This window comes from Bufo bufo, chromosome 1 (assembly GCF_905171765.1).
Source record: "Bufo bufo chromosome 1, aBufBuf1.1, whole genome shotgun sequence".
Lineage (NCBI taxonomy): Eukaryota > Metazoa > Chordata > Amphibia > Anura > Bufonidae > Bufo > Bufo bufo.
The window spans coordinates 679846045-679869257 of NC_053389.1; the positions used below are offsets into that span (position 1 = coordinate 679846045).

At 45.8% G+C, this 23213-nt stretch overlaps 1 protein-coding gene across 1 annotated transcript; it reads right to left on the minus strand.

Annotated features, from left to right (window-relative positions):
* Window positions 1-3011: 3011 nt before the first annotated feature.
* Window positions 3012-22963, minus strand: HDDC3 (HD domain containing 3). The gene is made up of 4 exons (XM_040414125.1): window positions 22798-22963; window positions 15890-15945; window positions 14166-14406; window positions 3012-4503 (listed from the first exon to the last, which is right to left on the minus strand). Exons 1-4 carry the CDS (start codon window positions 22904-22906, stop codon window positions 4373-4375), a joined length of 537 nt encoding a protein of 178 aa, XP_040270059.1. The 5' UTR covers window positions 22907-22963; the 3' UTR covers window positions 3012-4372.
* Window positions 22964-23213: the final 250 nt, after the last annotated feature.

The following is a 23213-nucleotide window of genomic DNA, read 5'->3' on the forward strand; positions in this document are numbered from 1 at the left end:
GTCGCTCATGTGAAAGATACCCTCTTCACACATGAATTTTTTGCAAAAATAATAAAGATAAATCATATATAAAAAGAGCATGAAAAAAAAAACAAATTAGCAAAAAAGCCATATAAAAAGCTACTGCAGAGATTTATAATGAAGGGGATTTTTAAAGTTAATTTGCAGAAGTCTGCATGCCATAATTTGCGCCAAACTTATCAAACGTCACATGATGTTTGATAAGTTTGGTGCATCTTTGAGTCCAACACTTGTGTCTTAAGATGTTACTCCACCACCCCTTTACTGAATTTTTATGACTTTAAATAAAATAGGGATAATAAGCCCAAAATGTCACAAAGTTCCAAATTTTTGAAGCCAGTATTCTGGAGTGCAGGGCGTGATAAATTCTCCAGTGAGGCCTCTTTGGCCAGGTTCACACGGGCGTTGCAGGTGACGTGTGGGAACAGATGCGGGTGCGTTGCGGGAAAATGCGCGATTTTTCCCCGCGAGTGCAAAGCGTTCTAATGAGTTTTGCACGTGCGTGAGAAAAATCGGCATGTTTGGTACCCAGACCCAAACCCGGACTTCTTCACAGAAGTTCGGGTTTGGTGTTGTGTAGATTTTATTATTTTCCCTTATAACATGGTTATAAGGGAAAATAATAGCATTCTAAATGCAGAATGCTTAGTAAAATAGGGCTGGAGGGGTTAAAAAAATTAAAATAAATAATTGAACTCGCCTCATCCACTTGTTCGCGCAGCCCGGCATCTCTTTTTTCTTCTTCTTTGATGATCTGTGAGGAAAATGACCTGTGGTGATGTCACTGCACTCGTCACATGGTCCATCACCATGGTGATGGATCATGTGATAAGCGCAGTGACGTCACCACAGGTCCTTTTCCTCAAAAAAGACGACAGAAGAGATGCCGGCTGCTCAAACAAGTGGATTAAGGCGAGTTAAATAAATAAAAAATAATTAACCCCTCCATCCCTATTTTACTATGCATTCTGTATTAAGAATGCCATTATTTTCCCTTATAACCATGTTATATAAGGGAAAATAATAATGATCGGGTCCCCATCCCGATCGTCTCCTAGCAACCATGCGTGAAAAATCGCTCCGCATCCGCACTTGCTTGCGGATGCTCGTGATTTTCACGCAGCCCCGTTCACTTCTATGCGTGAAAAACGCACAATATAGAGCATGCTGCGATTTTCACGCAACGCACAAGTGATGCGTGAAAATCACTGTTCATGTGAACAGCCCCATAGAAATGAATGGGTCCGGATTCAGTACGGGTGCAATGCGTTCACCTCTGAAAGGGGCCTTTCAGACAAGTATGTTCAGTGCGGACACTGCTCTTTTCACAGGATCGCACAGCATTATAATGATTTGTAAGGCTGTGTAACCCTGAGAGTCTTTGAATTCATTGTACTACACTGACAGCATTATGTCAGTGAAAGGCTACTTTCACACTGGCATTTGGCTTTCCGTTTGTGAGATCCGTTCAGGGCTCTCACAAGCGATCCAAAACGGATCAGTTTTGCCCTAATGCATTCTGAATGCAAAAGGATCCGCTCAGAATGCATCAGTTTGCCTCCGTTCCGCTTTGTAGGCTGACACCAAAACGCTGCTTGCAGCGTTTTGGTGTCCATCTGATGAAACTGAGCCAAACGCATCCGTTCTGACACACAATGTAAGTAAATGGGGACGGATCCGTTTTAATTGACACAATATGGCACAATAGAAAACGGATCCGTCCTCCATTGACTTTCAATTGTGTTTAAGACAGATCCGTCTTGGCTATGTTAAAGATAATACAAACGGATCCGTTCTGAACGGATGCATGCGGTTGTATTATCTGAACGGATGCGTTTGTGCATATCCATGACAGATCCGCACCAAACGCAAGTGTGAAAGTAGCCTAATTCAGTAGATCTCATAATTCTAATGGTCACATATCAATATAAATCAGTATAAGGGCTCACGCACACAACCGTATGTGTTTTGCGGTCCGCAAAAACGGATCTGCAACAAATATGGATGACGTCCGTGTGCATTTCGTATTTTGTGCAACGGCTGGCTCCTAATAGAACAGTCCTATCCTTGTCCGTAATGAGGACAATAATAAGTCATGTTCTATTTTTTTTTTGGGCGGAATGGACTTACGGAAACGGAATGCACACTGAGTAACTTCTGTTTTTTGGTTTTTTCGGGGGACCCATTAAAATGAATGGTTCCGCATATGGTCCGCCAAAAAAAACAAAAAACAAACAGAATGTACATGGAAAGAAAATACGTTTGTGTGCATGAGCCCCAATGCTGTGTGATCCCGTCAGAGTAGCAAGGCCAGAACGGGACCTCACACTGACATCTCGCTCGTGTGTGTCTGGCCTAATTCTGTAGAAGTAAGGTGATGCCGAGACACACAGCATTATAAATCATTATAATGCTGTACGATCCTATGAAATGATCAGTGTCCATAAAGGGAAATCCTGCTCCCACACGGGGTGCGTTTGCCGCACAGAACACGCTCGTCTGACAGATGCCTGTGTGAATCCGGCCAAAGCGCGAGTCATGGAGAGTCACGTCAGACATGTTATATGGATGATGGGCTTTACTCATGTTTAAACTGGTTGTAGCGCAGACTGTACACGGAGTGTATGAGAGAACATACATACATACACTTATGGTATCCACACAACTCATGAAAGCAAGATCACATGCAAATCCAATTATTGATCCGCACATTTTATTAGTTCACTTACATACTGTATGGTCATTAAATGACAATCAGCGTTATATTTCAGTGTCACATTCATTTGTATCCAGTCATGTAACCACAGGCAATCCACTGGCTCAGAGAAAGTAAAAAGGTATGTTAGCGTTGGTTTTATTATAATGCACATTAAGGCTTCCAGCGATTAATTACACACAGAAAAAACACAGCATAATACCGCCATTGTTTCTGCAGATTTTTAGGATGCCTTCACACGCTGTGGATTTTATCAATGAATTTTCCGCGACTGAAAATCAGTTCCATGCATTTGAATGCGGCGGCAAGCACGTGGATTTCTGCAAGCCCCGTTCAGGTGAATGGAACAGATTTTTATGATTTTGTGTGAATGAGGTTTTAGTCGCGGAAAATTGGGCAGCATGTGAAGGCACCCTCACTGCGCATTCACTTTTTGCAATGCACCATCAGTGAAGATCCGACCCCCAAAGATCAGCTGTTTGAGAAGGCACTGATTAGGCTCGTTTCACACCGCCGTTTTGAGATCCGGCAGGCTGTTCCGGCAAGGATCTCTGCATTCTGGAATTGCCGGAAGCTACATGCACTATATTGGGGACCGGCAGAGACACGGTAAAATCAAAAGCATGCAGTGTTTTTTTTTTTTCATCCAGTCGATTCTCTGCAGGTTTGCCGGGTTATGGCCAGATCTCCGCCGGTCCTCAATAGAGTGAATGGGGCCGTCAGGTAGCATCCCGCAGACACCTCTTTGACGCTGCTCCCTGCCGGAGATGGTAAGGGCTAGTGTGAGATTAGCCTTACCAGATAACCGTCTTTTTACTCAATAGCGGTTCATTAATCTGTCTACTATAATGAGTCTGCCCTCATTATTTAATGTAAATCAGTTCTCCGTGAACTGGCTTGATAGATCTGGCTTATACACAGGAGCGGAGGAGGCGGAGGGAGCCTGAACCAATGATGGGGCAGGGGGTGTGGCTCAGGCTACCGCAGACTCTATCAGCACTGTATCTAGGTTGGAGTCACCGTTCAGTCTCTGCCCTAATGGAGAAGAAATAGACATCATCCCCTGCAGGTAGTGCCTTACATATCATTTTAGCTTCTGGCTCACTTTAAAATCCCTTGAGTTAACATAAAAAAGTAATAGTTGATTTCAAACATGCACAAAGTATTAAACACATAGTGGTTATAAATCCATCTTTGCCCCCAATCAGGTTATTAAAGCTTTAATCTTAGGGTGTGTTCACAGGCTGCTGTCAATTTTCACAAAATTGTGGTAAAAAAGAAAAAACACCACAACTAATGAGAACAAATCCTGAAAGCAAAAGAACTTTAACCCCTTAGTGACCAGCCTGTTTTGGGCCTTAGAGACGAAGCAATTTTTTTTCATTGTCACATTCCAAGAGCTATAACTTTTTTTATTTTTCCATCAATACAGCTGAATGACGGATTGTTTATTTTGAAAAGACATATGGGTGGTCACTAAGATGTTACACAGCACCCACCGCCTATTTCACATCCTCTCTGATTACACTAGTATTTAATGGACTAAAAGATCTACAAATCATTACATAGGTTTCCACTGATAAGAGGTGGCAAGTGGCACTCTCTTGGGGACATGTGCACTCTCATATAGCGGATTCAAGCTGAAACTCCCCGCTCTTTGAACAACTGGTCCAGATGTTTCTCCATCACCACATTTGTGCCTCGTAGACCATTCACAACCTGAAATGCCCACTGGAAATATTCTTGTACCCGTTTTTCTGACCAGCCTATAAAAGAAAATGATGATTACACCGCGCAACAATGATTTTGCTACTGAAAGAAAAACATGTGATTTATACTAAAATGAGCGCGCTGATTCCAAATATGAACTCGGAATTTGCCTGATACGTCTAGATTTTAAGTTATACATGCAAGGCCTATACAGTTGTAATATTAATGCATTATATTGGAGCTATTCCAATGGACATGTCCAGACTAGGGTTGTTTCAGGTATCGAATCTTCGATACCCAATCGATCTCGATACCAGGATTTGCCTATTTTCGATACAAGGCTTCGCTATTGCGCAGTCTAGTATCAGAGAACATGCAGCATGCTGCTCTCAGCGCACTCCGTGTTCTCCTCAGCAGCACAGGGGAGAAGGAAGCAGTCTCTCCATTCCTCCTGTGCCGCTGCTGCCACCAATGAGGAGAGAGGGGCGGGCGCACTGCGCCAACAATGAAAGTAAATGTTTAATACAAATCCAGGAGCTGCGATTAGCGGCAGTTAACCCCTCAGGTGCCGCACCCGCCTCCTGTATTAAATGTTAATTATATTATCATTAGTGGCGCAGTGCGCCCTCCCCCCCTCCTCCCCAGTAATAAAATCATTGGTGGCGCAGTGCGCCCCCCAGTATTAAAATCATTGGTGGCCACAGGGTACCCTCCCTTCCTCCTCATTGGTGGCAGTTCCGATCGGAACGCCAGCAGTGTAATCCTGAGGCTCTGATCGGTTACAATGGCAGTCAGGACGCTACTGAAGCCCTGGCTGCCATAGTCGGCTCCCTGCTGCTGTGTGTACCATGCACAGGGCAGCAGGGAGAGTGTGAAATCCTATTCATCCTGATAGAGCTCTATTAGGGTGACTAGAACAAGGGATTAAAAGATCCCAGGTTCTAGCCCCTAAGGGGGGAAATAAAAAATAAAATAAACATATTTAGGGTACTTTCACACTAGCGGCAGGACGGATCCGACAGGCTGTTCACCCTGTCGGATCCGTCCTGCTGCCGCTCCGTCCCCATTGACTATAATGGGGACGGGGGCGGAGCTCCGGCGCAGCACGGCAGTTCGCGGTGAGAGGCCGCCGGACCAAAAAGTCGGACATGCAGTACTTTTAGTCCGGCGGCCTTTCGACGTGCTGTGCCGGAGCTCCGCCCCTATTATAGTCAATGGGGACGGAGCGGCGGTCCGGCGAAATAGCAGCAGGACGGATCTGACAGGGTGAACAGCCTCTCGGATCCGTCCTGCCGCTAGTGTGAAAGTAGCCCAAATATAAATCACCCCCTTTCCCAATTTTACATCTAAAATATATAAACAAAAAAATAAATAAACATATCGCCACGTCTGAAAAGTCCAAACTATTAAAATATTTTAAAAAATTAAAAAACTGCGCGATTCGCCATTTTTTTTTGTCACCTTGTCCCCCCAAAAAATAGGATCGGACTGTTCTATTATGGGCCGGACGTTCCATAAAATACGGAATGCACGCAGCTTTTTTTGGTGTTTTATTTTTCTCGCGTGGTATCGAGTATCGCATTACTTTTTTATGGTATCGAAACCGAATCAACATTTTGGTATCGAAACAACCCTAATCCAGACCTGTCCGGATGCACTCAGGCTGATGTCAGCATTAAGTATATAAGGCAAGCTGGACAGATTTTGATAAAGTGATCTGTTATAGTGCTATCAGTTTTGAAACTGAAGATGGATAAACGCAAATGTGTTAACGATCCGGACAATTTCTGCTACATATGTGGCGAATACACTACTTATGATCAGCGCAAGAATCTGACAAAGCGAGTGCGTCTTGCAGCTTGGGATGCATTTGTGCTAGTAGTGCAGAACTTGGGAACAGACGAGTGGCAAACTATGCTGAATTAGTAGACAACATGCTTACAGCATATGAACAACTTGGCTGCCGAATGTCATTGAAAGTGCATTTCTTACATTCCCATCTTGACTTTTCCCCACCCAATTTGGGACACGTAAGTGATGAACATGAACAGCGGTTCCATAAAGATATTTCTACAATGGAGAACAGGTATCAAGGCCGCTGGAATCCCAACATGATGGGGGACTACTGCTGGTTTTTGCAACGGGAAAATATGACCGTTCACAAACGCAAAAGCAGATGCCTGAAGCACTTTTAACAGTACTGGGCCTTGCTCAAGTAAGACCTTTAAACTGAAAAACAAGACAAGACATTTTAAAATTTTGTTATTCCATTACATTTTCATACACTGTTTACTACGCAATCTTTGATGTAGATCAGGAAATTGTTGGAGTAAAACTTGTTCTGTTCAGAATTATTCAATGCTTTCCAAGTGCTTAATTCATTTAGGCATACTTATGCATAGCAAAATTTCGTGACGTGTTACTACACTGCTCAAAAAAATAAAGGGAACACAAAAATAACACATCCTAGATCTGAATTAATTAAATATTCTTCTTAAATACTTTGTTCTTTACATAGTTGAATGTGCTGACAACAAAATCACAAAAAAATAAAAAAATGGAAATCAAATTTTTTAACCCATGGAGGTCTGGATTTGGGGTCACACTCAAAATTAAAGTGGAAAAACACACTACAGGCTGATCCAACTTTGATGTAATGTCCTTAAAACAAGTCAAAATGAGTCTCAGTAGTGTGTGTGGCCTCCACGTGCCTGTATGACCTCCCTACAACGCCTGTGCATGCTCCTGATGAGGTGGCGGACGGTCTCCTGAGGGATCTCCTCCCAGACCTGGACTAAAGCATCTGCCAACTACTGGACAGTCTGTGGTGCAACGTGACGTTGGTGGATAGAGCGAGACATGATGTCCCAGATGTGCTCAATTGGATTCAGGTCTGGGGAACGGGCGGGCCAGTCCATAGCATCAATGCCTTCGTCTTGCAGGAACTGCTGACACACTCCAGCCACATGAGGTCTAGCATTGTCTTGCATTAGGAGGAATCCAGGGCCAACCGCACCAGCATATGGTCTCACAAGGGGTCTGAGGATCTCATCTCGGTACCTAATGGCAGTCAGGCTACCTCTGGCGAGCACATGGAAGGCTGTGCGGCCCTCAAAAGAAATGCCACCCCACACCATTACTGACCCAATGCCAAACCGGTCATGCTGGAGGATGTTGCAGGCAGCAGAACGTTCTCCACGGCGTCTCCAGACTCTGTCACGTCTGTCACATGTGTTCAGTATGAACCTGCTTTCATCTGTGAAGAGCACAGGGTGCCAGTGGCGAATTTGCCAGTCTTGGTGTTCTCTGGCAAATGCCAAACGTCCTGCACGGTTTTGGGCTGTAAGCACAACCCCCACCTGTGGACGTCGGGCCCTCATATCACCCTCATGGAGTCTGTTTCTGACCGTTTGAGCAGACACATGCACATTTGTGGCCTGCTGGAGGTCATTTTGCAGGGCTTTGGCAGTGCTCCTCCTGTTCCTCCTTGCACAAAGGCGGAGGTAGTGGTCCTGCTGCTGTGTTGTTGCCCTCCTACGGCCTCCTCCGCGTCTCCTGATGTACTGGCCTGTCTCCTGGTAGCGCCTCCATGCTCTGGACACTACGCTGACAGACACAGCAAACCTTCTTGCCACAGCTCGCATTGATGTGCCATCCTGGATAAGCTGCACTACCTGAGCCACTTGTGTGGGTTGTAGACTCCGTCTCATGCTACCACTAGAGTGAAAGCACCGCCAGCATTCAAAAGTGACCAAAACATTAGCCAGGAAGCATAGGAACTGAAAACTGGTCTGTGGTCACCACCTGCAGAACCACTCCTTTATTGGGGGTGTCTTGCTAATTACCTATAATTTCCACCTGTTGTCTATCCCATTTGCACAACAGCATGTGAAATTGATTGTCACTCAGTGTTGCTTCCTAAGTGGACAGTTTGATTTCACAGAAGTGTGATTGACTTGGAGTTACATTGTGTTGTTTAAGTGTTGATTTTTTGGTTGCGTGGTGTTACACTTACCGGTAATCGGATTTTCCAGACCCCACGACAGCATCACAGAGAGAGAGAGGATCCGGCCCCAGGGACAGGAAACCTGCAGAATAAAAAGGTGGAGCCCCTCTCCAACCTCAGGGGTTTACAGAGCGCGATAGTGACTCTGACCCAGGTTAGTTCATCTAATTATTTGTACTTTTTTTTTTTCCTTGCGACACCTTGCACAACTTAAACCGAGAACCATGAAATACCAGGGAGGGAATAAGGAAGGGTGCTGTCGTGGGGTCTAGAAAATCAGATTACCGGTCAGAGTAATCGTTATTTTTCCCTTCCCCCACGACAGCACCACAGAGAGAGATTACAGAGAAGAATACCCCTTCCTTACGGGGGGGGGCCACCACTGGCAGAACTTTCTTACGAACAGAAGATCAGTGGCAGAATTTTGTTGGAGCCGATAGAGACGGTAAAAGGTATAAGGAGAAGTCACGTGGCAGCCCTTCCAGATTTGCTCAATAGAAACATTAGCCCTTTCAGCCCAAGAGGTAGAGATTGTGCGAGTAGAATGTGCTCTCAGGAGAACTTCCAGAAGAGGTGTAAACCAGAGAAATAACTGTCCTAATCCATTTGGCTAGTGAACTCTTTGAGGCCACCTTACTTTGATTTATGCCAGAAAGAGAACAAAAAGCGCAGAGGACTTTCTGTATTTTTCGCTTTATAAGACGCCCCCCCCCCCCAAAGTGGGGAGAAAATGGCAGTGCATCTTATAAAGCGAATGCTGCCATTTTTACTCTGCTGACACTGATACATCGCCGGCCGCTATGCTGCACAGCGAGGCCTGCGATGCCTCAGTGGGGAGGGAGGAGGGGCTGGAGGCCGGCAACTGGTGTTGGAATTGTGGCGGGGCCCGCTGCAGTCACTGTACTCTATTACACCGGGCCCCACTCACAGCAGTCTTTATATATAAAGGGTAGTCATGGAAGCTTTGTTAAAGTAGCGCAATCCTCTGTAGTACTCCCTATCAAACTACCATAGCAGGCAGGCCGGCCGGCCAGCCGCGTAACGTCACTCACATGCCTAGTCCGCCTGCTTCATTAATAAAGTGATTCTGATCCATGGGCTTATCAAAAGTGCTTGAAAGGTAATCTAAGCTAAGAATACCCAGATGGAACCATAGGGAACCCAAAGGCTAACAAGAGGTCCGAACTAAAAAAATTAAAAAAAATAAAAATAAAAAAGTCGGATCAATAAACAAACTTAGGAAATTTTAATACTAGAGTCTAGACACTATACTTAAGACCCAGCATTATCTTAGAAAAGAAATCTCATATGGGTTTCTCATCAAAATAATCATAACAGATTCAACTAAACATCTTAGAGAAGTACTTATCTTGACAAAGAATGATCAGCAATCATCTTCCGTTTTGAACACTGATACCTTTGGTGCAGAATATATTGCGAGACAGATACTTTGATCCAAGATCCACTGGAGGCCCTGTGTTACATTACCAGAAGAACTTTAGGCGTCAAAAGCTCAAAATTTCGTCGCAATCTGGCATCTATTATGGAGCTCTACCGTGGCATCCATCCCCTGGAGGAGCTCACGGATCTACCGCAAGAGGTCCAAAGAGCCCCCTGGACCCTTCAGGCCCCCTAGAGTCCCCACCGCCGGAACTACCGCACACCCTCCAGGGCCTCCCTGGGAAGTTCTAGATGGGCGGCAAGTATTTATAGGGTTTTGCTGGTGCGCCATACCTCCTGTATGCCATCCGGACTAAATGTTCCAGCCCATCTTCTTACTCCCAACCAAGAGCCATATGGGGCTTTGTTGGTACGCCATATGTCCTGTAGGCCATTGAAACAATATGGTCAAGCCCATATTTAATTCATCATAAGGTGTTCCTTGTTTTACAGCCCTGGAGGCTGCATGCTCCAGGCTCCTCTGTCTGGAGGACAGGAAACCAGACCTTGAAGACATGTTCTCCTCATGAATCCGGCAGCGTACGGTGGAATGCAACACCCCCTCCTGGGGCTGCTTCTTCTTCAACTCTGGAATCGCGTGGCCTCTCTCCCCTGGAGGAGAACACGCACCTGCCACAAGAGCCACGTGGAAGCCCCGGACAACCACCGGTTCCTAGGGCCCTACCAGCCCAACCTCTGGGCGATAGACAGTGATGGCCAGTTCGCATTGTTCGCCCGCGAACATATGCGGGCTGCCATCTTTTTTTACAAGTCCGGCGAGGCACAGGTAAGCCCTTACCTGTGCCTGTGCGCGAGCCGGTCTGAAAACAAGTGCGGTCAGAGGGAGCAGGCAGTTCCGAGAACAGCCACCGGGGGCCTTCAGGTAAGGGCTTACCTGTGCCTCGCTGGACTTGTGAAAAAAGATGGCAGCCCGCATATGTTCGCGGGCGAACAATACGGCCATCACTGGCGATAGACCCCAGCACGTATGTTACCAACAAGCCCTCTAGAACATATCTGGGACTTCCAGACTAGCGGTAGTGACCTGAAAAACAAACTGCAGGTCTCCCACTCCAGGGACAGGAAACCACTGAGGTGGGAGAGAGGCTCCACCTTTTTATTCTGCGGGTTTCCTGTCCCTGGGGGCTGATCCTCTCTCTCTCTCTCTCTCTCTCTGTGGTGCTGTCGTGGGGGAAGGGAAAAATGTAGGCTTAAGGCTACAAAAAAAAGACATTTTATTACATTACAAAAAAGGCACTGTTACCTTGCAGCCCTGGGGAGCTCGATTAAAGGGGTATTCCGGTTATAACAAGTTATCCCGTATCCACAGGATGAGGGATAATTATCAGATCAGTGCTACTGCTGGGACCCCCACCGATCACAAAAACGGGGGCCCTGTACCCTGTGGAGCCCCCCTGAACTGGACAGACAGGCTGGTCAGAAAAACACACGCTTTTCCAACCAGCCGCTCTGGCCATTTCAGGAGGGCTCTACAGAGTATGGGGGCCCACATTCTCGTGATCAGTGGGGTCCCAGTGGTAGGACCTCCACCAATTTGGTAGTTATCACTCATCTGCAAAAAGTTAGAACATGTCCTATTCTTCTCTGATTAGCGGACAAGAATAGGCATTATTACAATGGATCTGCAAAAAAAAAAAAAACACGGATGCAACACAGACGTCGTCCCTATTTTTGCGGATTGCAAAATATATCTGGTCGTGTGTATGCAACCTTAGAGAAATACCAGCCACATTTCCCCCCCAAGGCTATGATCAGTCATGATTTTAAAGAAAATTTGACACGACTTATCAGTTTTGCGGTCCGCAAATTGCAGATTTGCAAAATACAGATGCGGTCAGTGTGCATCCCGCACTTTTCACGGGCCCCATTGATAAAATACCTATTCCTGTCCCGAGTACACATGGGACACATTTGCTGTAGATAATGCCACTGCAAATCAGACTAACCCATGAGACAAATCCACTCTAACCCTCAGTTCACACCTGAGCGTTTTACAGCGCGTTCCTACGCGCTGTAAAACGCTCAGCAAGGAGAAACCAATGCTTCCCTATGGGAATGGTTCTCACCTGGGCGTTTTACAGCGCGTACGATCGCGCTGTAAAACGCCCGACGCTCAAACAAGTACATGAGCGTTTTTTCGGGCGTTTGTCGCGCGTTCCCGTACATAGACTTTAGGGAACGCGCGACAATGTGTGTTTGCTTGTCTCTGTATGCGCGATTGTAAACGCCCGTACAATCGCGCATACAGAGCGCTCCTTTCAGAACGCTCAGGTGTGAACCCAGCGTAAAACATGTGCATCTCACCACAACCCCTGCCGCGCCGATGCTTCCATGGTCCCCATATGAACTCTGCTAGCCTGACTCCAGTAGTGCAGATACACGCTACCGCTGACAAGCCACATTACCAATGGAGTCCAGTAAACCAGAGACCAGTGGGTGACCAGGAAAACGTCAGCATGGGAGTGTCAGTAAGGCTGGGTTCAAATCGCGTTTCAGTACACAAAAAAACGTATATGTTAACAGATGCCATACTGTGGCATCCGTCACCATAGAGTTACATTGGCTGGACTTTATTTGTTAAGGTTTTTGTTTTGTTTTTACAAATGGAACTCTATAGTGACGGATGGCATCTGTCTGAGGCATCCGTTAATATACTGAATTTTTTACCCCATAAGACGCATTTTCTCCCCCCTTCCCCCCAAAAGTGGGGGGAAAATGCCCCTGCATCTTATGGGGGCGGAAACTAATGAGCGCTTCCATTATGGAAGCGATCATTAGTACCGGAGGAACAGGAAGAGGTGAAGGCTCTGTACTCGCCACTTCCTCGGCTATCAGCTGTGCTGTGCCTGCGCACAGCGCGAGGGCGCTCTGTGGCCTCACGCTGTGCACGTCAGATCACAGCATAGTCGACGGAGGAGGAGGAAAAAAGAGCACTGGAGCAGCAGCGTCTAGAGCAAGAGAGGTAAGTTGTTTTTTTTTATTTTATAAAACGAGGCAATATGGGGCTGATCTGAGGCAATGGGGGCTAACATGAGAGGCAATGGGGACTGCTGGGGGCTAATATGATGCAAAGGGGGCTGATAAGAGACTGCTGGTCTTGTTGGGGCTGTTATCTCAGGTCTGATTAACATTGGGGGTCCGATTGGTGGTCTGACCTGAGGGCTAATGAAAAAAAAATGTCTTATTGTCCTCCTCTAAAACCTAGGTGCGTCATATAGGTTGAAAAATGCGTGTTGTTTTTTTTTTTGTGTATGTTAAACGTATGACAAAAACCTGATGTGAACCCTGCCCAAGGTGATTATATTTATTTTTTATTTTTTTCATTTAAAGAGGTTACTTAACTGTGTAGGTAAGATGACTGTACAGCACTTCGTAATATAGCCTTTCTTGATATTCTGTGTTGTTTCATAAGCCACGTCCCCTTTTGTCTGTGCTGCCCCCATACAGATCCTGTCCATAAGATGGCTGCTCATGTGACCAGACACAGCCTCTTCCATACAAACACACCGCGCCTGCACTAAATCCACAATAGTGCAAGTACATATGGCAGGTGCAGTGTATTTGAATGAAGAAAAAGTGATTTCCTGGTCACATGACCCTCCATCAGCGGCCATTTTATGGACAAGACCTCTGTGTGGACAGCACAAGACTTTGCAAACAATTGAGGACACACCTTATGAAATATAGAAAAAAGGCACAGAATTTCAACAAAGGCTATAGTAGTAAATGTCATACAGTCATCTTACAAACACATTGGTCAACTATAAAACAGAAAGCAGCCAACCCCTTTAAATCGGATTATCGGCACCAATACATTCTATTACATATTTTCATTTTCCAATTGAAGTTAATGGGGAAAATAAACAACTTACTTGCAACCAACGCACAACAGAAATGTGCATACTGTGGATTAAAAATTTGCACCACAGGTCAATTTCCAGACAGAAAAATTCCCCAGCATGTGGATTAGATTTGTAAATCTCATCTGGATGCTGAGGAAGGTGTCCATGTCCACCCCCGGCCTGTATTCTGCTGCCGATTTTTCCCATTCAATGATATAGGAAAGATATAGACGGTAAGTCGTCTTTCAGGGTGCCATTACACGTGCCTTAGAGGCAGTGGGTGCCACTCACATTCTCCAGATAATTGCCACATTGCAACATAGAAAAAAAAAAAGGCGAGTCTTCGTGGAGACAGACAATTGGCGATACGCCATGTCACTGGCGCAGTGTAGTGTCCCCGGCTACCTACCCTTTGGAGTGCTGCGGTTCAGGTCCCGCAGATTGTACAACTTGTCTGCCAGTTTCACCAGCTTAGATTGCTGGCTGCAGTGTGGGGCATGCTCTATCTGCAGCCGCTTTCTCGCCATCCTTGGCAGTGTCTTGTCATCCGTCACCTCTTCTACTATTCTCCTGACCTCTGGCCCAAACGTCTGCTCGATTTCCAGGAGCGTTGTGTCTGTATCTTCAACTGTATCATGTAGAAGAGCTGCCTGAAGACAAATGAGTGAGACGAGTATTGGGCTTGTTAGGTATGGCCCACATCACTTCCTGTTAATTGCCTCCGCTAAAAAGGTCCATATTTTTTGCGGCGCCCACAGAAATGAAAGGACCAAAAAAATGCGGATCAGACTCAGCCCACAAATACGATCGTCTGCATGGACCCTTACAAATAGCCTTCAAATGTCCCAAACTGAAAAATAATAAACTACCTGATGCACATTCACTGTACACCAGTCCAATTCTACTTCCACAATCACTTGAATGTAACCTAGATGCAGGGTCCTGCACAGCAGACAGCGCTAAACCAGTGCTGCAGCCTCTACGCAGGATCATGGCGGGTAGTGGAGGTCAGACCCCACCAATCATGAAACTGGTCCCGTTATGTAGATATGCCTTCACTTTACAAGATGGGAATGCTCCTTTAAACAGAGCCTATCAGCAGCATCAACCCTATAAAACATTTCACACTGCCTGTTAGGGTTGGCCCTGCTAATTAAAATAACAACTAAGGGTCCATTCACACGTCCGTATGTGATCTGCAAAACACAGACCCCGGCAATGTGCGTTCCACATTTTGCGGACCGCACATCGCCGGCACTCTCATCGAAAATGCCTTTTTTTGTCCGCAATTGCGGACAAGAATAGGACATGTTCTATTTTTTTGCGGAACAGAAGTGCAGATCCGCAAATGAGGATAGCACATTCCGGCCACATTGAAAATGAATGGGTCCACACCCGTTCTGCAAAATTGCGGAACGGATGCGGACCCATTTTGCGGACGTGTGAATAAACGCTAAGGGCTGTATTACACCAACATAGATCAGGTGACCTATTACACACATAGATATTTTGTTATACACACCAATTATTGGTCTGATTGGACAGATATTGGTCAGATATTCTATTGGTGTAATATAGCCCTGACTTGTGAAAATAGATTGCGTGGTTCCTGAGGGGAAAAAAATTAAATAAAAAGTATTCTTTATGCAAATTCGGACTTCAGTGCACTGAGGGGTGGGGCGTAGCTCCTCAGTGCACCTCAGCTTGCCAGTGCTGGCCACGCCCCTCGGAGTAATGAAGCCTCAATTATAGAGGGCATAAAGAATAAAGCCTTATTCACAGGTCAGTGTTTCGCCTCCACACACATAAGGTATAAGGGAAAATTCTGCTCCTGTTCCGTGTTTAGAGCCGCACCTGGTTTTGGTTCAAAATCACTGATGGAAATCACTGACCGAACACTGACGTGTGAATGAGGCATAAGTCTATTTCTTTGAAACGCTGCAACCAATTTTCACAAGACAGGTATCATTTTAATCCGCAGGAACAACCTTACCGGGCAGTTTGCCTGGTGTAATTGGGCTGATTTTTTAAATGTACTAAGGCATGTTTTACATAAAGGTCCGGATGTAAAAAAAGACAGAATTCGGGAATTAAAAAACGACAGTAAAATGTATATTTTGCGCACATCTTTACCTGCAGGACAGTTATATCGCTGATTCCAGCCTCGTGAGATAATATCCTAGCAACACCTACAACACAAAGCAACACAAATGCTGAATAATCATCATTTCCTAAACTCTACTCCCTCCACTTACATCTGATGTACCGCTACATCCTACATACGGTAACCTGTACAAGATTTAAAGCGGACCTGTCATCATGAAATATATTACAGATTACACTGTAACAGGAGGAGAAGACTATACCGTCTGGTGTAAAGGAAAACTAGCTTATTTGCCCATAGCCACCAATCAGATTCCAGCTTTCAACCATTTTCCAAAGGAGCTGTGAAAAATGAAAAGTGGAATCTGATTGGTTGCTTTGGGCAAATAAACCCGTTTTTCTTTACACCAGTTTGATAGATCTCCCCCACTTAGTCCAGTCTAAAAAAAAATATATATATAAAATTGCAACTGTTTGCATTTTTATTTTACACCACTCACTCCAGTTTTATAATGTGGGTGGAAAAATGGGCGTGGTTAACTATGTTAAGGAGTTTGACTCCGGATTTAACATTGATACTTTTTTTTAAAGTCGCTAAAAAAGTCGCAATCTCACTCCAGGAGGGTAGAGGAGGAAAACTGGAGTCGCTTTTCTAGGCAAAAGTGTTAGGTTTAACCCTTTTGCTACCAGTGCCGTACATGTACAGTGCTGGAGAGATAGGCAAACATGGTGCTTGCACGTGCAGCAGGTGTCATGGCCAGCAGGTCTCGGTTTAAAAATAATGGCGATTGCGGTATTTAAAGGCTTCAAAATGCTTCTGGGCATCCTACTGCCATCCCCAATGGGGATGTTGGTAATTGCTTTAAATGTTCCGAGTCTCACTGACGAGACCCAGAGCATTCATGCCAACATAAGAAATGAGCAATAGACTAATTTTAAAAATATAGGATTGTTCAAAATGGAAAAAAAAAATAATGATTTTATAGGCTTATGTATGAGCTTCAAAATAATTACAAAAAATAAAAACTTAAAAACATCTAAATTAAAAAATATATATAAAAGTTTAAATCAGCCCCCTTTCTGTATAATAAAAAACAAATACCTAAATAACAAAAAATATAAACATCATGTGTATCACCGCGACTGAAACCGCCCATACTATTAAAATATCAGAATATTTTTCCAGTACAGCGAATGGCGTAATGGAAAAAAGGGTCAAAATGGCCAAATTGCCATTTTTTTTTATTGCTTCTCTTAACTAATTTTTTTTTATAAAATGTGATCAAAAAGTCACACACACTCCAAAATGGTATCAATAAAAACTACAGATTGTCCCACAAAAAAAAAATAAAAAAAATATACACATGGGGTATCGTTGTACTGACCCAGAGAATGAAGGACATGGGTCAGTTTTGCCACAAACAAAACACTGTGGGAACAAAACCCGTAAAACGATGGAGGAATTGTGTTTTCTTTCCAATTGCACCCCATTTGGAATAGGGATCGACCGATATTGATTTTTTAGGGCCGATACCGATAATTTGTGAACTTTCAGGCCGATAGCCGATAATTTATACCGATATTCTGGGTATTTTTATTTTTGAGAAAAAAAAAAATTTCCTACATAAATCTGCTGAAAATTAATATGTTTATTGTTAACGTGTATTTTTTATTTTTTTGTAAATATTTTTCATTTATACTTAATATTTTTGTGGTTTTTTTTTACTAACTTTTAGCCCCCTTAGGGACTAGAACCCTTGTCCCATTCACCCTGATAGAGCTCTATTAGGGTGAATAGGAGCTCACACTGTCCCTGCTGCTTTGTGCACACAGCAGCATGGAGCTGAACATGGCAGCCAGGGCTTCAATAGCGTCCTGGCTGCCATGGTAACCGATCGGAGCCCCAGGATTACATAGCTGGGGCTCCGATCGGAGGAACAGGGGAGAGGGGATCCTGTGGCCACTGCCACCAATGATTAATACTGGGTGGGGGGGCGCACTGCACCACCAATGTTTTTACGATTGGGATTGGGATGGGGGTGGGGGGCGCACTGTGCCACCAATGATTAATACTGGGGGCTTGGGGGGGGGGGGCGCACTGCGCCACCAATGTTTTTACTATTGGGATGGGGGTGGGGGGCGCACTGCGCCACCAATGATTAATACTGGGGAGCTTGGGGGGGGCGCACTGCGCCACCAATGTTTTTACTATTGGGATGGGGGTGGGGGGTGCACTGCGCCACCAATGATTAATACTGGGGGGCTTGGGGGGGCGCACTGCGCCACTAATGTTTTTACTATTGGGATGGGGGTGGGGGGCGCACTGCGCCACCAATGATTAATACTGGGGGGCTTGGGGGGGGGGGGGGCGGACTGCGCCACCAATGAAGATAAGTCTTTCAATCATTCATATACAGGAGGCGGGAGCTGGCTGCAGAATCACATAGCCGGCTCCCGACCTCTATGAGCGGTAGCTGCGATCTGCGGCACCTAAGGGGTTAACTACCGCGGACCGCAGCTACCGCTCATAGAGGTCTGGAGCCGGCTATGTGATTCTGCAGCCAGCTCCCGCCTCCTGTATATGAATTAATGAGAGATTTCACTTCATTGGTGGAGCAGTGACCACAGCCCCTCCCCTCCTCTTGTCCTCCTTCCTCTCACTGGCGGCAGCGGCAGCACAGGGGGAGGGAGACACTGCTTCCTTCTCCCCTGTGCTGCGGAGGGAACACAGAGTGCTGAGAGCAGCGCGTTCTGTGTTCCCAATACGTTATCGGTATATCGGCAAAATAGATGCCGATAACGGTCAAAATCCTCAATATCGGCCGATAATATCGGTCGATCCCTAATTTGGAATTATTTTACCGCTTCCCACTACATTGAATGCCATAATTGATGGTGGCATTAGAAAGTACAACTTGTCCCGCAAAAAATAAGTCCTCATACGGCTATGTGACTGGAAATATAAAAAAATTATGGCTCAAGGAAAATAGGGAAGAAAAATGAAAACGCAAAAAAAAACAAAAAAAAAAACAAAAAAAACGCCGGTAGTAAAAGGGTTAAGAATAAGACAAATTTATCAAACATGAGACATTTGATAAATGTGGCATAAAGTATGTCAAGGCAGACTCAAGTAAAACTGACTGAAAATATTCCCCAGCTCACGGAGTTGTTGATCCGCTGTTGATCAGTGGATAATCCACACCAAAAGGCCTCATGAACATGGCCGTAGTGCGGCCGTTTCGTGCATTGATTGGGGACTGCAATTGCTGTCCCCAATACACGGGTAACATTCGTGCAGCTGACAGGACCCATTCAACTTGAGTGGCTCCGTGGTATGTCCTTCTGGTGTGTGAGCGGTCAGTAAGAGCTACTGTATGGCGCCCCCCCCCCTCCTCCAGTGTGTGAGCGGAGGGAGATCTGACAGCTGACGACAGTATAAGGCCTCATGGACATGACTATATGTACGGTATTTTGGGCTCCACAAATTGCAGATCCACAGAATACAGATACCAGCATTTTTCGCAAACCAACTGACTTTAAAGGGTTTCTACCACTTCGTTTCACATAATTAGCTGTCAGACACTAGCGATCCGCTAGTGTCTGCTCTACCAAAGAATCCTAATATAATTGCTTTTGGGGCAGCCGTTTCGCTAAAAAAAGAACTTATATCGATATGCTAATGAGCCTCTAGGTGCTATGGGGGCGTCATTAGCACCTAGAGGCTCGGTCTACCTTCATAAACTGCCACCGCCCAGCGCGTCCCTCCAGCCCGCCCATCTCCTCCGGAATGCGATCCTCCCTGTGAGCGTATGTATTCGGCGCATGCGCAGTGAATGTCTGACCGCTTTCTGCACAGACATCTCCACTGCGCCTGTTCCTCGGAGCACTATGACGTCATCGGCGCAGGCGCAGTGGAGATGTCTGAGCAGGGAAGCGGTCAGACATTCACTGCGCATGCGCCGAATACATACGCTCACAGGGAGGATCGCATTCCGGAGGAGATGGGCGGGCTGGAGGGACGCGCTGGGCGGCGGCAGTTTGTGAAGGTAGACCGAGCCTCTAGGTGCTAATGACGCCCCCATAGCACCTAGAGGCTCATTAGCATATCAATAAAAGTTCTTTTTTTAGCGAAACGGCTGCCCCAAAAGCAATTATATTAGGATAGTTTGGTAGAGCAGACACTAGCGGATCGCTAGTGTCTGACACCTAAATATGTGATACCAAGTGATAGAAACCCTTTAATGGGTTCCTGGTCTATATTTTGCGGCCAAGTATAGGACACGTTCTACTTTTTGCAAAGCAGACATATGGATGCAGAAAGAACCCGGATTTTTGTGCTTTCCGTATCCATATGCCCGTTCCACAAAAAGATACAATATGTCCGCAAAATGTGGACCACAGACCGACTGAAGTCAACAGCTGTGCAAAAAAAAAAAGGGAACGTCACACGGACCGTATTTTGCGGATTCACAGTTTGCTGATGGCAAAACAAACATGGCCGTGTGTATGATTTATGACGCTATCAGAAGCGTAGATATAGGGGGTGCAGAGGAAGCAGTCGCTACCGGGCCCAAAGACCCTTGTGCCACATAAGAAGACACTGGTATTATAGAAAGTGCATGCAAGTTACACCTCTGGCTGGAGGGAAAGGGTTAGGTCAAGAATTTGGCATGGGGGGGGTGCAGTTTCAATTTTGTTTGTGCTTCTCTGCCCCTGCCCACAAAGCACTGAGGGAGCTGAACTCTTGCACTAGGGCCCATGAGCCTTTAGCTACGCCCCTGGAAGCTATGTAACCCTTAGGCCCCTTTCACACAAGCGAGGTTTCCGTGCGGGTGCAATGCGTGAAGTGAACGCATTGCGCCCGCGCTGAATCCGGACCCATTCATTTCAATGGGGCTGTACAGGTGATCAGTGATTTTCACGCATCACTTGTGCATTGCGTGAAAATTGCAGCATGTTCTATATTCTGCGTTTTTCACGCAGCCCTGGCCCCATAGAAGTGAACGGGGCTTCAGTGAAAAACACATTACATCCGCAAGCAAGTGCGGATGCAGTGCGTTTTTTCACTGATGGTTGCTAGGAGATGCTGTTTGTAAACCTTCCGTTTTTTTATCACACGTGTGAAAAACGCATTGCTCCCGCGCGGAAGAACTGAACGCAATCGCAGACAAAACTGACTGAACTTGCTTGCAAAATAGTGCGAGTTTCACTAAACGCACTCTGAACGCATCCGGACCGAATCCGTCACGCTCCTGTGAAAGGGGCCTTACAGTTCTGGAATGTATTGTATAATGCTGTCAGTGTTATCCAATACATTCCAGAACTGTAAGGCTGGTTTCACACGGGCGTTGCGGGAAAATGTGCGGGTGCGTTGCGGGAACACCCGTGATTTTTCCGCCCGCGAGTGCAAAACATTGTAATGCGTTTTGCACTCGCGTGAGAAAAATCGCGCGTGTTTGGTACCCAAACCCGAACTTCTTCAAAGAAGTTCGGGCTTGGGATCGGTGTTCTGTAGATTGCATTATTTTCCCTTATAACATGGTTATAAGGGAAAATAATAGCATTCTGAATACAGAATGCATAGTAAAACAGCGCTGGAGGGGTTAAAAAAATAAATAAAAATAATTTAACTCACCTTAATCCACTTGATCGCGGCCCGGCATCTACTTCTGTCTCCTTTGTTGAATAGGACCTGTGGTGAGCATTAAATACAGTTACAGGACCTTTGATGACGTCACTCCGGTCATCACATGATCCATCACCATGGTAAAAGATCATGTGACGTACCATGTGATGACCGGAGTGACATCATCAAAGGTCCTGTAACTGTAATGAATGCTCACCACAGGTCCTATTCAACAAAGGAGACACAAGGAGATGCCGGGCCGCGATCAAGTGGATTAAAAAAAAAAATTTAACCCCTCCAGCGCTATTTTACTATGCATTCTGTATTCAGAATGCTATTATTTTCCCTTATAACCATGTTATAAGGGAAAATAATAATGATCGGGTCTCCATCCCGATCGTCTCCTAGCAACCGTGCGTGAAAATCGCACCGCATCCGCACTTGCTTGCGGATGCTTGCGATTTTCACGCAACCCCATTCACTTCTATGGGGCCTGCGTTGCGTGAAAAACGCAGAATATAGAGCATGCTGCGATTTTCACGCAACGCATAAGTGATGCATGAAAATCACCGCTCATCTGAACAGCCCCATAGAAATGAATGGGTCGGTATTCAGTGCGGGTGCAATGCGTTCACCTCACGCATCGCATCCGCGCGGAATACTCACCCGTGTGAAAGGGGCCTAAGGGTTACATAGCATCATAAATAAACATAACGCTATGTGACCTCGTCAGTGCTGGGAGGTCAGGACGGGAGCTGCCGCATACTCACGCTGTGGACTCGCTTGTCTGAAACCGGCCATACGGATACAAAAAGAACACAAATTTTTGGGCTTTCCGTATCTATATGTCCGTTCCACAAAAAGATACAATACGTCCGCAAAATGTGGACCACAGACCGACTGAAGTCACAAGGACCAGATCCGTATTTTGCGGATTCACAATTTTCGGATGACAAAATAAACATGGTCATGTGTATGAGGCCTAAAGCCTCAAGACTTTCCTCTCCGCCATTTCTGATGCCGTGAAGTCAAGTGTCACTGACCTGCACCTGACCATCCACTCCATTTAAGGGATCCCATACAGATGCAGCAAAGCAACTATAAAAGTTACCCTTTGGCGCATCTGTGCATTATTCCAGCACAGTAGTCACCCTTGATGCTGAGCTAGGCAACCGCAAACACAAGCAGTGTGAACAGTACCTGCATTCTTCCCCTCTCTCACATAAGCTTTACATGTGCAGAGTCACTGGTTTCTATGGAAGGTGCAAGAACAGCCTTCATACACAAGCGCATCTAGTTACTGGCAGTGTACCTATGGGGTGATTTATGTAGGGCGTCTCCTCCAAGTCCTTCCTCTTCTGTGCTTTATGCTTTATAGCAGCAAAGTGCGCCGCTTCTAGAATCCCAGCAACTTCCGACATCTCTGCGACTTCTCAGCGACATGTACACAACTGCCCCCTATAGTAAAGCCTAGAATGTATGGGCGTCTTTGAGGGCCTGACGTCAAGACGTCATGTGACCGCTTCTTCCCGCCCCTTACACTGTGGAAAGAGAAACAGAAAGAGCAGCGCTGTGTCCACTGCCCAGAGCGGGGAGAGTGCGGGCACTTTGCGGGGTCCGGGGGCCGGATTTCTATGTAGTTTGTAGGGGAGAACATAAGGGGTGTGAGAGCTAAAGTCACCTACAGGTACACTGCTCACCATACAACCCCATACAAAGTATTTTTAA

Bases quoted from the DNA above. Each gene is read 5' to 3' on its own strand.
- HDDC3 (XM_040414125.1), bottom strand. From the start codon at position 22,906: ATGTCGGAAGTTGCTGGGATTCTAGAAGCGGCGCACTTTGCTGCTATA. The intron at 15,946-22,797 runs GTACACTGCCAG...TTTGTGTTGTAG, and splicing joins CTACATAAATCACCCCATAG to GTGTTGCTAGGATATTATCT. The intron at 14,407-15,889 runs GTAAAGATGTGC...ATTTGTCTTCAG, and splicing joins GCGATATAACTGTCCTGCAG to GCAGCTCTTCTACATGATAC.